The sequence below is a fragment of the Rhinatrema bivittatum genome, chromosome 6 (assembly GCF_901001135.1).
Source record: "Rhinatrema bivittatum chromosome 6, aRhiBiv1.1, whole genome shotgun sequence".
Classification (NCBI taxonomy): Eukaryota; Metazoa; Chordata; class Amphibia; order Gymnophiona; family Rhinatrematidae; genus Rhinatrema; species Rhinatrema bivittatum.
This window is the reverse complement of record NC_042620.1, coordinates 29255059-29269819: the sequence shown is the minus strand read 5'-3', so window position 1 is coordinate 29269819 and position 14761 is coordinate 29255059. Positions and strand designations below refer to the sequence as shown.

Genomic DNA, 14761 nt, shown 5'->3' with positions numbered 1-14761 from the left:
TGGTAACCTGAGAAGTCAGCCGGATGGAAATGCCCCTTTAGAGTCATTGCTTAGTCACTTTTCTCTTCCTCCAGTGGTCAGTTTGTAGTGTTGCTCTTCGGAGCATTTGATCAGTAGCCTTGTGAAAGCCCATGAATTTGAGGAAAAGGACAAAGAGCACCGCCCTGGGTTTTAAAGGCCTCCTTTCATAAAAACAGTTCTTAAGATTTTGTAATTCAAACAAGTAAAGGAGGCATATGACAATTAAGTGAAATCAGAACTGCCGCAGTTTGGGCTTCTGCAGTGAGCATATTAACTCTGTAGCTTTTAAAATAATAGAAGCCCAAAAGAGGTTTTGATTTTAGGAGTTTAGATTTTTATTTTTATTTTTTTGGTGGGTATGAAAACAGTTGCTATGTAGTTGTCAGGCTGCAAAAAAAGATATATTAAGGAAAAATAGCTAGCGTGACACACACATTCCTTTTGTTTGGTTTTTTTAAAGGAATGCGATTTTGTTCAAATACTATATGGTGTGTGCTGCAGTTATTTTTTTAGAAAATAATATTGTGACATCGCTTTAAAGCCACCCATCTCCTCAGATGATCTCTCTGCTCATCCAGCACCGTTCTGGTTTCCTGCATGTGTTAATTTGGCTTGTGAATGACACGTCTCCGTTAGTGTTGTTTCTTCACCCTGTATACACTATACACATATAATGTATTGCACATGCGTGTACAGATATGTGTATTGACCATTGTCCTCATCTTAACATTTCTGATAAATGCAGTTGCATATTTTTCTGTACATGATTCGTCATTTGACACTCTAATGAAAATGACATCTGGTGCCAACAGATCCTGGGAAGAGCAGAAGATATTACTGCTTCATGGTGTGAGATTTAAAAAAAAAAGGAACCAGTGCACAGGCGTGGAGTGCTCAACCCCCAGTAGTTACATTGTTGTAGTCCATGCTCTAGCTTGCCATAAAGGATGATAGATCTGAGAGTCCCAAATAACTCCCAAGAAACAGGGAAACGGTAGAAGTAGAATTCAAAGAAAAGTTCATACTTCATAACTCACTCGGGTTCTGCCTCTATCCAGCATAAACACAGAGGAATGAAAAGAAAAGGTACAGCATCAAACAAAATAGGTTTATTTTCACAACTTCAAGCATGTGGTTATGCTACAGATAGACCACTAAATAGTTTGTAGCGGCTAAAAAGCAGTAAAAAAAAAAAAATTGTCCGTACCACAAATTTTGTTTGCAGATATAAACATATATATATATCTTTTTTTTGCAATGTGAAGCAATGCAAGTCTGTCATGCTATTTCCGGTATTCTCCTCATTTCTGGAATGATAAACAATCATTGAAGGACTGGCCTGATAACTGAGCACCTGGCTCCTCCTCCTTGGGCTTAGCAGGCCCTAGGGAGATGTTGCAGATGTTCCCAACCCCCCTGAAGGCTGGGCATCCCTGCCATCGTGCAAGAGCATTGCTACTGGCTGGTTCCAAAGCACGCTTCCCCGGGACTCTGAAGGGGACTGTAGATCATTCTCTCGCTGAAGTGAGATCATGAAAAGGGGGGAAATCCTAGGTAAATACTACTGAAGGCTCAAGGTGCCATACTTCCAGCTGGCGCATGGGTTATAATTGAGCAGGAAGACACTGCCTGTCAAAAAAAAAAAAAAAATCCTAAACCAACAGTGAAGCATTCTCAGCATGCATTAGAACCCTGGTTGTCCGAATCTTCAGTGCTCATTGTCTTCATTTCATGACATTGATCTATTTTTTTTTTTTTTACCTCATTTGAAGTGCCACTGGCTCCATCATTGTTTCTAGCTGTAAGATGCACAACGCTTGAAAACCTTCACAAAAGAAGAAATTATTTTATTGCATTCAGATCTGGCTAAACCTCTGTAAAATGAATTGTTATATCAGTTTGGGGGAGGGAAAACAGGGAAGCCAAGAAATGTCATTTCTACTTTGGAAAATGACATGCCATGTTTGTGCCTCTTATATCTGTATAACGAGAGAGAAACACATTCACACTGCGGGCACCAATTTTGGATTATCCAGTTCTGACTGTATCTTGGAATGCAACAAACCAAGTTGGCCGAGATATTTGTTTTATTACGATGTAAGTTATAAACACAAATGGAATATTTGTTTTCTACAGCTTCATAATGTAACTGGCTAAAGCATGGTTAGCAGCTTGGTGCTCTGTATTAGAAAATGCATATGCTGTATGTATTATTTAATCTAAATTTTGGTCTCTAGCATGCTGGATTACGACACGGAAAATCTGAACTCGGATGAAATTTACAGCTCTCTTCGTGGAGTCACAGAGGCCATTGAGAAGTTCAGTTTCCGTAGCCAAGAAGATCTAAATGAACCAATAAAGCGTGATGGCAAGAAGGATTGTGATACTGTAAGTATCCCGACATGCATGCCATGTATGCTGCTAGGGTTAGAGACTGGATCCAGCCCTTAATTTGCTACTCGTTTTCAAGCGACATTTCAAAGTAGCTTATTCCACAAGTTAATTAAGCTTTTTGCTGCTGATGTCTATCGGTACTTCATAGTGCTACATGATCTCAGAGTAGCAGCTCTAGTGTAGATTGGTCAGATTAGCAACGTGCCTATTTCTTGGCCAGGGCCTAACCTGAGATGATAGAGGTGGTGTGCCCCCCAGACTGGCCAAAGAGAGGAGGAGGAGATGAGTGGCAGTGGCGAGACAATTCCCTTCCCCCTCCCACCCATGCCCTCCGCAGCAGGAATGGTAGCCACCAATACTGAATTTTGCAGAGGAGAATATACCGGAAATGTCAGCTTTGTCCTTGACTGTGCTGGATAGATAACACTGGGAACTAGTATTGCTTTTATCCAGGCAGTGACCATATGAGCTGCTTCTCAGCAGGTCTGCCAGTATTTGTGTGCCCTCTTCTGGAGGAACCACCTTTACTGTAGAGAGGCTACTAAAAGTCTCCATGCCCATTAAGTATCTGCTGCTGTCTCTGAGATTCAAAAAGGGATTGCATTTTCAAAAGTATGAAACCTCTGAGATGGCCAGCAAGGATGCCAGTTGGACTCATTTTATCAGCATGAATCGGGTCATTTTTAAGAGCACAGTTGTCTAAAGGGCCTAGGTTGTGTGCACAACAGTCACAAAAGAGTAATAGATTTTAGGATGATTTATTATTGCTGTTTTAGTCGTGATATTGGATGTGATAGTTTTCTCTGAGCAGATCACTTGACCAGTCCACTTAGCATGATTAAAAGTTTTATTATTTAGGCCCAGCTGATGGAAAAAGAGGATTTTGGACAAGACAGCTAAGTTCTTTGTTAAATGATACGTTCATTGATAAAATCAAAATATTAATGTTCTTTTTCTTGGTTTATTTTTTATTTTGATTTAGTCTCCCCAGACTTCACCAGCTTTTATGTTGACCTTGGAGGGGAGAGGATTGGTCAGTTTCTGTTTCTCTTTAAGACCTTTTACCTCTCTCTAAACATTTGCCTCTCCTATCTTCCACCCATCCTCAAATTTTCAATTTTTTTTGAATAGGAAGACATTGAGTTGTTCTTTGGGAACTATCCCACCCCAGCATTTCTCATTTTCTGTGCAAGGACAAGAAGCAAGTTGTGTGAATGAAACTGCTACCTTATATAACCATTTTTATTGCCAGAGAGACCGGAAATCAGCAAACGTGTTTCCTAAAGGTTCTACAGAAAAATACATATGTAAAACACACGGGGGTCGAAGCCTTGATGATTTGTTTTACTGCGCACAAGTTTCAAGCCTCTGCTAATTCAACCCCCTTTTTGTGTCTAAAAGTTCTTAAAAAAAAAAAAAAAAACCCCCACTGCAGAAGGGAATGGTTGGTTGTGGAACATATTCAGCTCACAACTTGGATTTTATATTTGATCTTAGCTAAAAAGAGACCAAGAAGTGAGATCTTCTAAAAAGAAAAGAAAAATATCCAATATTTGTTTGAAATCTTTTGTACAATTCATTAAGATGGCACACCTGTGACCATAAATTTCAGTGCATTTTTGTAGAAAAATATGTGCATATATTAGACATACAATCTCTCCCCAACTTTTTGTTTGTTACTTTCTGTTATTAGCATGTTTTATCTCAGCCACTCACGGGATCCTTTGTACATATGCAAAGTCCACCTAACCATAATCACACAGACATATGTATGTGTATATTGAACGCATGGTAACAGACACAAAAAGGGAGTGTATTTCTGAAATGCTGTTTGAAGTCTGATAGAAGTAAATTGAAATCACTCAAGTGTTTGACCAAAAGTGTGAAGTTAGCAGGAGTATGTTAGATGACATGCTAATTCTTTTGCCTTACCCCAGTGCCTCTCAAGCCAGTCAGGTTTTCAGGATATCCACATTGAATATGCATATGAGAGATTTGCATACAATGGAGGCAGTGCATTCAAATCTATCTCATGCGTATTCATTGTGGATTTCCTGAAACCCTGGCTGGTTAGGGGTACCCTGAGGACTGGGATGAGAAAGTGTCTTACCCCACCCAATTTTTTTTTCTCCTTTAAATTCCCCCTTTGCTTCTCTTCAGTATCTCCTCCCTCTACCTTTCTTATTTCTGTTTTGTGTACAACTGATGGTGATGTAAATCTTCTCAGTTGGCAAATTAACTTTGGAGATGGGGGTAGAACAGATAGTCGGTAGTCTGATCAAATAAACTTGCAAAATGCAGCAAAAAAAGTACAAAAGGAAAATTGCAATTTGTAGATTTCTTTTCAGATACAGTTTTCTATTGTCGATGCTCATGGCCCATGCCTTTAAAGAAAGGAAAATGGTTTCATTTGAAATTCTTATGGAAATCCCATGCAAGACTGTTTTGTAACATGGAAAATAAGACTGAAATAGGCATTTGTACTTTCTGGATTCAGCTGCATCTTTAGCATTAATATCTATTAATAATTTTATTGGCTAAGATGGTATCTGTTGGGTGAAAATCCCAGTCTTCGGCTTTCACTTGTAGGATATCCACCTCATTCCTTTGACGCTCAAGGGCATCTCTTCATGGCAAAATGTCATTTGTCCACAAGTAAGAACCTGAAGGATAGGAAATGAATACCTTTCCATGTTCAGTTTTATAGCAGATAGAAGGTACAACATTTTAAATAGCCTAGGTTCTAGTCCTCAAAATTCCCAAGTTTTCTTCTATTTTGTGCTCCCTGAAAGCACTGCCCCCCCCCCCCCCCCCCCAAGTTTGAAAACTGAAATGATGTAATATCTCCCTGCTCCGCACAACCTAGCTCCACACCAAGTTTGGTTGAGCTAGATCCAGCCATTCAAAAGTTATAAGGGAGGGGTATACACACAGCAGTATGATTTGATAAGTGTCTCTTTGTATTAAAACTAAAGCTAAAATGAATTTGTAAAGTTAAAAATAGGTTGAGGTGCAAAACATGCTTCGAAGAGAAATTAAGGCAATGTAAATTGCCATAACTAAGGCTAAAAAAAAGATACTTTCTTTGTATTGAACAAGCCCTTAACCCGACCAAGAAACTATTTGAAATTGTAAATGGACTGCTACAACTCCCACCTGCACAGAATTATACCTCTGTCAATCTGAGCCTAAATAAATTTGTCCCTTTTTTTGAGAATAAAAGCAGGAACCATCAAAACATCTCCCACACAGAGACAAAAATAAGCTTGACCTCGCCAAGCATTCTAGAGATGGTGAGACTTGTTACACTTTGTAGCTCATGGGAGGGACCCATGAGCCACTTCACTCATCCCTGACGCTACCAGCAACTGCAAGCAACTGGAAATGGCACCAAAAGCATGCTGGTGTGTGCAGCAAGGTGCCGCCATGCCGTCGCTCTCATCTCCGGCTGCTCCGTAGACACATGCGCGCCCGACGTTGGCCTCCTTGAAGGACCCGCAGCGGGAAACTATCCACGGCGCATCTTGATGATGACAGCCGGTTTCTCCTATTTAAGGCTGATCTGGATGCCTCAGAAACAGATCTACTGGAGTTCCTTTGGTCTTCAGTGCGTGTTGCCTTGTCTTGCCTTATTCTTGTCTTCCTGTGTACCTGCTTACTCCTCCCTCCCTTGTTCCTTGTACTCATCCCCCTCCTCTTGCTTCACTGTGTGTAGTCTTTGCCTCGTATTTGTCCCAGTCTTGTTTTGGCTTGATTTCTTGGATCCTGACCTCTGCTTTGGACCTTGACCTTCCATTATCTGGTGCTTGCCGCAACCTCTAGCTTGCTTTTGCTAGTTCACAGTCTATTGCCTGCCCCAACCTTTTGGCTTGTCTTCTCTTATCCATTGTCTACCGGCCACCCTGACCTTCACCTGGCTGTGGACTCTCAAACTTTAGATTGCCTTGGGAACCCACCTAAGACCTGCAAGCCGCCAGAACCCAAGGGCTCACCTAAAGGAGAGGCAGCTGGAAGAGGCAGCCACAGGTCCGCCAGCTGTTGGTATAGGCTTGCTCGCTAGGCTGCACCAACTGCACTACAACACCTAAGGGTGGTACAAGACTCATTTATCCCAGTCAATGAAGATAATCTTGAAGACTCTGTCCATCCTATGTCCAACAATTTGCACCTCAACTCTCATCCAATTTAGTGACTTTAGCAAGCAGAGGCCTCAAATCTAGACATAAAAAATTATAAACAACTTCTCCCTCTCTGAAAGACTGCTTTCTTCAGATTAGAGAAAAGCTGTGATGAAGCCATTGCTAAAAAAGGCAACCTTGGATTCAGACAAACCTGAAAACGACTTACCTGTGACTGACATCCTGTTTCTGCGGAAACTAGTAGTGGAAAGAATACAAACTCAACTAATTAACTTATTAGCAGAGAAAAAACTGGCTGGAACCATACTAATAAAGATTCAAACAAGGCCACAAAACAGCCCATAATGATCATCCTCCTTAGATACCTCAGTAAAAGCCAGACAGTGGTTCTAGTGCTCTTGGCTTTCTCAGTGACGTTTAACACTGTAGATTACAATATCATGGCCAGCAGAGGCCGATCTAAGTTGCAGGGTCTTAGCATGGTTCAACTCCTTCCTGACTGACAGGCAACAATCTATATATTTCACTGACATCTCATCTGCACCCTGGATATTGAATTGTGGAGATCCCTAGAGCTCTATACTATCACTAGTACTTTTCAACATATACCTCAGACCACTAACACAGCTGATCTGAATCTTTGATACAAAAGCCTACATCTATGTGGCTGATGTCCAGTTTGTACTACCAATGCACCCGGACCCATTGACAGCTATAAATAAGTTAAGTATGTGTCTCAGTCATCCAAGAATGGACTAAAAACAACAAACTCCATATGAATCCCAACAAAACAGAGATTCTCTGGATACAAAATATGCACAGATTTCCATTCAGAACCTTTGAGATCCTGCTATAATCACAGGAAAAATGACTGAATCTTGCTGTATTTGGAATTCATCATACTCCTACAAATCCAAGCAACAGTAAAGAGCTGCCACTTTTTTTATTTATATTTTGCCTTTCTGACATTCAGGTACTGTAAGTATTTTCCTGTTCCTAGAGGGCTTACAATCTAAGGGCCTGATTTACTAAGCACTTTTCCCATTGGCACAAAATGGGAGAAATCCTTTAGTAAATAGACTGTGTGCACATGAGGTAATGGAGAGTGACGTGATTTGCCAAAGGTCACAAAGGGCAGCAGTGGGATTTGAAAAAGCTGTTCTAACAATTTGGCCAGTGTTTTCCAATTCTAATCATCTCCTGGAGGCTCATTGGCATCTGAGTATGCAAATCTGTTTTATGCATATTTATTGTGGCAATCCTGAAAACCCAACTTGCTCGGTGTACTTCCAGAAGAGGACTGGAAAAACCTGCACTAGGCTACTTATCAGATCAACTTAAGACTCCATCCCCTCATCAAGAAGACAAAACTAATTATGGTTGTCCATGCCATGGTAATGTTGGGAAACCCAGCCGTGGCGGTCCGCAGTCGGGCCCCCCTTCTCTTACCCAAAGTCCCGGAGGCTCTCCGCTGTTTTCCCCGTGCCAGGTCAACCCTTGGCGGGGCCTTCCTTCAGCATCTTCCCCACGAGGGAGATGCCGCCGAACGCTGCTGGGGACTCTGCCCCTTAGGTGCGCGCGCAGGAGTCCCAAATTTAAAGGGACCATGGCGGGAAACCACGGCCCAGCCCCCAACCTGACGTCATTTTCAGAGGCCTATATATAGGCCACTTCTAGCACCTCTACCTTGCCTTGGCATAGGTCGACTCCCTGAGTAAGCTAGTTGCTGTTCCTGTTCCTGACTCTGCTCCTGTGGCCCCGACTCCGCTCCTGTCTTTGTTTGATTCTCCGGTTCTGACCTCTGCCTGTCTCCTGGATTCCTCTGTCTGCTGCCTGCACTGACCCTCTGCGCATTTCCTGCCTTTGGCTTGCCTGCTGCCTGCCCCGACCTCTGGCCTGCTCTTCTTGCTGTTCCTCTGCCGCCTGCCTCGACTTCTGGACTGTCTTCATCTCTTCTGTCTTCCGCCTGCCTTGACTCGGACTGACCACCGGACCGCCGCCTCAAGGGGACCTGCTCCTGCCGGCCCCGGCACCCAAGAGCTCAACCTGCAGGGAATGAGGGCTGGTATAGATGAAGTTCCTGTCAGGTCTCCTAGTCCAGTTCCGCTTCCCGGTTTCGAGTGCTACTGTTGGCTTCTTCAGTGGGTCATCCTACTCTCAAGCTGGCTCAAGGGTCCACGCTCTCAACAGGTAACCACATGGCTGGATTTAGGGCTAGATTTAAGACTGAGATGCCCATCAAGAAAAAAACTGTATGGGAATGGTGTTTAGGAGAGAATAGCTAGGAAGAAACCACTGCTTTGCTGCCTGCCTCAGGTTCACCAAAGAAAGTATAGATAACTCAAGACTTCTAGAATAATGTTCTGTGAACCTATGAGTCAAAAACTTAACACTTCAGTCCCTGTAACAGACATTTTGTTTGTTGAAAATCAAACCCTACCTTCTGATGTAAGAACCTTGACCCAGCTGTCAAACATGGTGGTGAAAGGTTACAGTATGATGGTGCATCAGGATCTAGATAGCTTGCCTTCATTAATGAAACCATGAATTCTGTATTAGCCTGACATTCTCCTGAGAATTTTCTATCTGTGAGTTGATGTTGAGCTAAAAGTGAGCCACGCAGCAAGATGATGAGTCTGAATATTCAAGTAAATCTACTCCAGAATAGCTGAAGAAGAAATTTCATGTTTTGGATTGGTCACCTTAATGTCCCGACCCAAACCCTTATGAAATGTTGTGGCAAGACCTGCAGCAAGTTGTTCATACAAAGAAACCCTCAAATGTCAGAGTTGAAACAGTTCTGTATGGAAGAATGGGCCAGAATTCCTCAAGGGTAGTGTGAATGACTTTATTACTGCTCAAGGAGATGCCACCAGTTAATGAAGGGTTAAGAATTTTCCATATTGGATCAGACCGAGGGTCCATGAAGCCCAGTATCCAGTTTCTAAGTGGCCAATCCAGGTCACAAATACTTGGCAAGATCCCAAACCAATCGGAGAAAGTTATTTTTCACTCAACGCACAATTAAACTTTGGAATTTGTTGCCATGGGATGTGGTTAGTGCAGTTAGTGTAGCTGGGTTTAAAAAAGGTGAGGAGAAGTCCATTACCTGCTATTAATCAAGTTCACTTAGAAAATAGCCACTGCTATTACTAGCATCAGTAGCATGGGATAGACTTAGTTTTTGGATACTTGCCAGGTACTTATAGCCTGGATTGACCACTGTTGGAAACAGGATGCTGGGCTTGATGGACCCTTGGTCTGACCCAGTATGGCATGTTCTTAAATATGCTGCTATCACACAGTGATAAGAGGTAGCTATTTCATAAATCTACTTGGCTAATAGTTTTTCTCAGATTTGTTTTGAATGTGCTACTTACTAACGTTATGGAGTGTCCCCTAGTATTTGTATTTTTTTTAAAGAGTGAGTAACCGATTTACATTTATCCATTCTATTCCACTCATGATTTTATAGACCTCTATTATATCCTCCCTCAGCCATCTCTTCTCCAACTGAGCAGATCTAACCATTTAGCCTTTTCTCATAGAGGAGCTGTTCCATCGCTTTTATCATTTTGGTCGCCCTTCGCTGTTCCATCACTTTTATCATTTTGGTCGCCCTTCGCTGTTCCTTTTCCAATGCAACTACATCTTTTTTGAGATGCACTGACCAGAACTGTACACAGTTTACTAGGTGCAGTCTCACCATGGAGCAATTAAGAGGCATTATGACATTTGCTATTTTATTCTCAATTTCTTTCCTAATATTTATATTTAAAAAGGGCTCTAGGGGCGATCCAGGAAACTGTAGATCGGTGAGCCTGACTTCAGTGCCGGGAAAAATCTTGGAAACTGTTATAAAGAATAAAATCAAAGAACATGTAGATAGACAAGGTTTAATGATGTATTTGAAATCATGAAAGCATCGTTCACTTATATTGTTAATCTTTCGCTTAGTTCTGGGATAATGCCTATTGCTTTAAAATCTGCCATGGTTAAGCCTTTGCTTAAAAAATCTACACTAGATGCTGGTAAGCCAATAAATTATAGACCTATTTAGTCACTTCCCTAAGGTAATTGAAGGGATTGTCTTACAGCAATTGACAGAATTCTTAGAGAAGAATGAAGTATTGAGTCCTCATCAATTTGGTTTCCGCCATGGTCTTAGTACTGAATTACTTTTGATTTCATTGGTTGACTCCATTAAACGGAGTCTTGATAGTGGACAACAGTTTATTCTAGTTTCACTTGATATTACTTCTGCATTTGACTCTATTGACCACCAAATTTTGTTATTTCATCTTCGGGAATGTGGTATGGCAGGAACTGTGCTTGAGTGGTTTGAAAGTTATCTTTCTGAGCATTCTCAAACTATTAAATTTAATAATTCATGTTCTTCATCTCAGCAAGTGAAGGCTTGGGGTGCCACAGGGCTCAGGCCTCTCGGCAATGTTGTTTAATTTCTATCTTGCCCCCATCACCAAGCTGCTGGCTATCATCACAGACGGGTTCAAGATCTATGCTGATGATATTCAGTTTTATATAAAAGTTCAGAATTCATGGCAGGAAACTGTTGATGCTCTTTCACTTTGCATGGATACCATTAATTGATGGTTGAAACATAATAAACTTTTGCTTAACACCAGTAAGACCACTTTGTTGTTAATTCATCGACCTCATTTTATACCTTTACAGGACACTATTTCAATAAACAATTTTTCATTCTCTCTCTCTAAACCTATTAAGAGCTTGGGTATTCTGATTGATTCTACTTTATCTTTCAAACCTCAAATCAGATCGCTTATTAAAACAGGTTTTTTTAAACTTCGTTTGTTGGTAGGTTTACGACATTTGCTGTATGATGATGATTTTTTGATGGTTGTACGGGCAATTATATTTCCTCATATCTATTACTGCAATGGACTATACATTGGTTTACCCAAAGGTTTAATTCAATCGTTACAGCTTTTATTGAATTCAGCTGCAAGGTTGGTCTCTCATTCAAAGCGTTTTGATAGGATTTCCGCTGTTTTATGTAGACTCAAATGGTTATCAGTGAACGAACGTATAGTGTTCAAGATAGGCATGATAGTTTACAAGCTCCGTGTGTCAGACTCTGCTTTCTGGTTTAATGCATTGTTGCGAATATATAAACCCGTAAGAAGTTTGAGATCATCTCAATTAAATCTGTTAGAGATTCCTTCTGTTCGTCATGCACAATTATTTAGTACTAGGGAGACTTCTTTCTCTATAGCAGCACCCATTCAATGGAATCTTATTCCTTTTGACCTTAGGTCTTTGGAAGATGTTAAAAAGTTCAAAACATCATTTAAAGAATTTCTGCTTTGTCGTGCGTATAATGTTCAATAATGCGGTATGAATGAGTCTCAGTTTGTTCGATAAAGTGAATACAGATGTGCTATTAAGTGGAGATTTTCTCTTTGGAGAACGTTATGATGTCTAAAAACTTTAATTATTGTTCATGGTACTTGGATATTATTATGACATGTAATTATCATTAACTTATGGTATTTTGTTATTTAGTTTCTGTGAAACCAAATGTATTGTTTGTATTTTGTTAATTTTGTTTTTATTATGTATGTATACTATTTATATCGCCTAGGCCTTTCAGTGTTAGGCGATTAATAAATTTTAATTAAAAAAAAAAATGGGACACAGCCAGCATGGATTTACCCAAGGGAAGTCTTGCCTCACAAATCTCCTACATTTTTTTTGAAGGGTGAATAAACTTGGACAAAGGTGAACCAGTAGATGTGGTATATTTGGATTTTCAGAAGACATTCGACAGGCCCGCCTGAGAGGATTCTAAAAAAAAAAAAAACAAAACTAAAAAGTCATGGGATAGGAGGCGATGTCCTTTTGTGGATTGCAAACTGGTTAAAAGACAGGAAACAGAGTAGGATTGGTCTGTTTTCACAGTAGAAAAAGGTAAACAGTAGAGTGCCTCAGGGATCTGTACTTGGACCATTACTTTTTAATATATTTATAAATGATCTGGAAAGGGGTAAGACGAGTGAGGTGATAAAATTTGCGGATGACGCAGTTAGGTAGAGTAGTTAAATCTCCAGCGGATTGTGATAAATTGCAGGAGGACCTTGTGAGCCTAGAAGATTGAGCTTCCAAATGGCAGATGAAATTTAATGTGGACAAGTGCAAGGTGAGGCACATAGGGGAAAAATAACCCTTGCTGTAATTACACAATGTTCGGTTTTATCTTAGGAGTTACCACCCAGGAAAGAGATCTAGGCATAGTCAATAATACAATGAAATCGTCGGCCCAGTGTGCTGTGGCAATCAAAAAAGCAAACAATGTTAGGAATTATTAGGAAAGGAATGGCAAATAAAACTGTGGATGTCATAATGCCTCTGTATCGCTCCATGGTGAAGACCGCACCTTGAAAACTGTGAACAGTTCTGGTCGCCACATCTCAAAAACAGATATAGTTGCACTGGAAAACATGCAGAGAAGAGCGACCAAAATAAGGGGCATGGAACAGCTCTCCTATGAGGAAAGTCTAAAGAAGTTAGAACTGTTAAGTTTGGAGAAGAGGCGACTGAGGAGGGATATGATAGAAGTCTATAAAATCATGAAAGGACTCGAACAGATTAATGTAAATTGGTTATTTACTCTCTCATAGAAGGACCAGGGGCACTCCATAAAGTTAGCAAACAAATTGAAGAAAATTCATTTTCACTCAATAGTTAAGCTCTGGAATTCTTTGCCAGAGGATTTGGTTACGGCAGTTAGTGTAACTGGGTTTAAAAAAAAGTTTTGGATAAGTTCCTAGAGGAAGAATCCATAAACTGCTATTAATTAATAAGCAATAGTAGCTTGAGATCTATTTAATGTTTGGGTACTTGTGACTTGGATTGGCCACTGTTGGAAACAGAATGCTGGATACAGGATACAGAGAGGTCTCACAAAAACCTGAGTATTGATTTTAAAAAATGCAAACTTTTTGAAATGGGGACAGACCTGGAGGTAGAACTAGAAGACTGGGAGAAAATGAGAGAGGTGGAACAACAGTGGGCCAAACTAAAAGGAGCAATTACAAAGGCAACTAATCTTTATATTAGAAAAGTAAACAAAAGTAAAAGAAATAAGAAATCGATTTGGTTTTCAAAGGACTTGGCTGATAAAATAAAGGCAAAAAAAGCAGCATTCAAGAAATATTAAGAATCCGAAAAAGAGGAACACAGGGAAGAATATCTGGTGAAACTGAGGAAGACGAGGAAAAAAGCAAAAAGTCAGGTGGAAGAAAGGATTACCAAAGAAGAAAAGTGAGGTGAGAAAATAGTTTTCAGATATATAGGAGAAAGGTATGAAGTAATATAGTGAAATTGAAAGGTGACAAAAATCAATGGGTGGAGAGAGATGAAGAAATGGAAAAAATATTAAACAAATGCTTTACTTTGGTGTTCACTAAAGAATACCCTGGAAAAAGGACAGTTACTAGTTAAGACTGTGGATGGGGGTGGCGTAGACGATACTCTGTTTACAGAAGAGAATGTATGGGAAGAGCTAGGAAAACTGAAAGTGGACAAGGCCATTGGGCCGGATTAGATACACCCCAGGATACTGGGAGAGCTCAGAGATGTGCTGGCGGTTCCGCTGAAGGACCTATTCAATAGATCCCTGGTAACGGGAGTGGCGCCACAAGATTGGAGAAGAGCAGTGGTGGTCCCACTTCACAAGAATGGGAGCAGAGAGGAGGCTGGAAACTACAGGCCAGTTAGCCTCACCTCGGTGGTGGTAAAATTAATGGAGACTCTGCTGAAGGAAAGGATAGTGAACTATCTATAATTCAGTGGGTTGTTCAACCCAAGGCAGCATGGAGTCACCAGGGGAAGGTACATCACAAATCTGATTGATTTTTTTGATTGGGTGACTAGAGAATTGGATCAGGAAAGAACGTTGGATATGATTTACTTGGACTTTAGTAAAGCTTAGGTCCCACATAGGAGACTCATGAACAAAATGAGAAGCTTGGGAGTGGGTGCCAAGGTAGTAGCATGGATTGCAAACTGGTTGACTGACAGAAGACAACATATGATGGTAAATGGAACCTACTCTGAAGAAAGAACCATGTTAAGTGGAGTGCCACAGGGATCAGTTTTGGGACCAGGTCTGTTCAATATCTTTGAGTGACCTGGCAGAAGGGATAGAAGGTAAAGTTTGTCTATTT

The 14761-nt window shown here is 40.7% G+C and overlaps 1 protein-coding gene across 21 annotated transcripts in view; it reads left to right on the top strand.

Annotated features, from left to right (window-relative positions):
- Positions 1–14761, top strand: part of CLASP1 (cytoplasmic linker associated protein 1) — a 637864-nt gene that overhangs the window by 556247 nt on the left and 66856 nt on the right. For all 21 annotated transcript variants that reach the window (XM_029605186.1, XM_029605182.1, XM_029605181.1 and 18 more), the window contains one exon: positions 2259–2409. In XM_029605186.1, coding sequence (XP_029461046.1) covers positions 2259–2409 — 151 coding nt within the window. The remainder of the gene's footprint in view (positions 1–2258; positions 2410–14761) is intronic.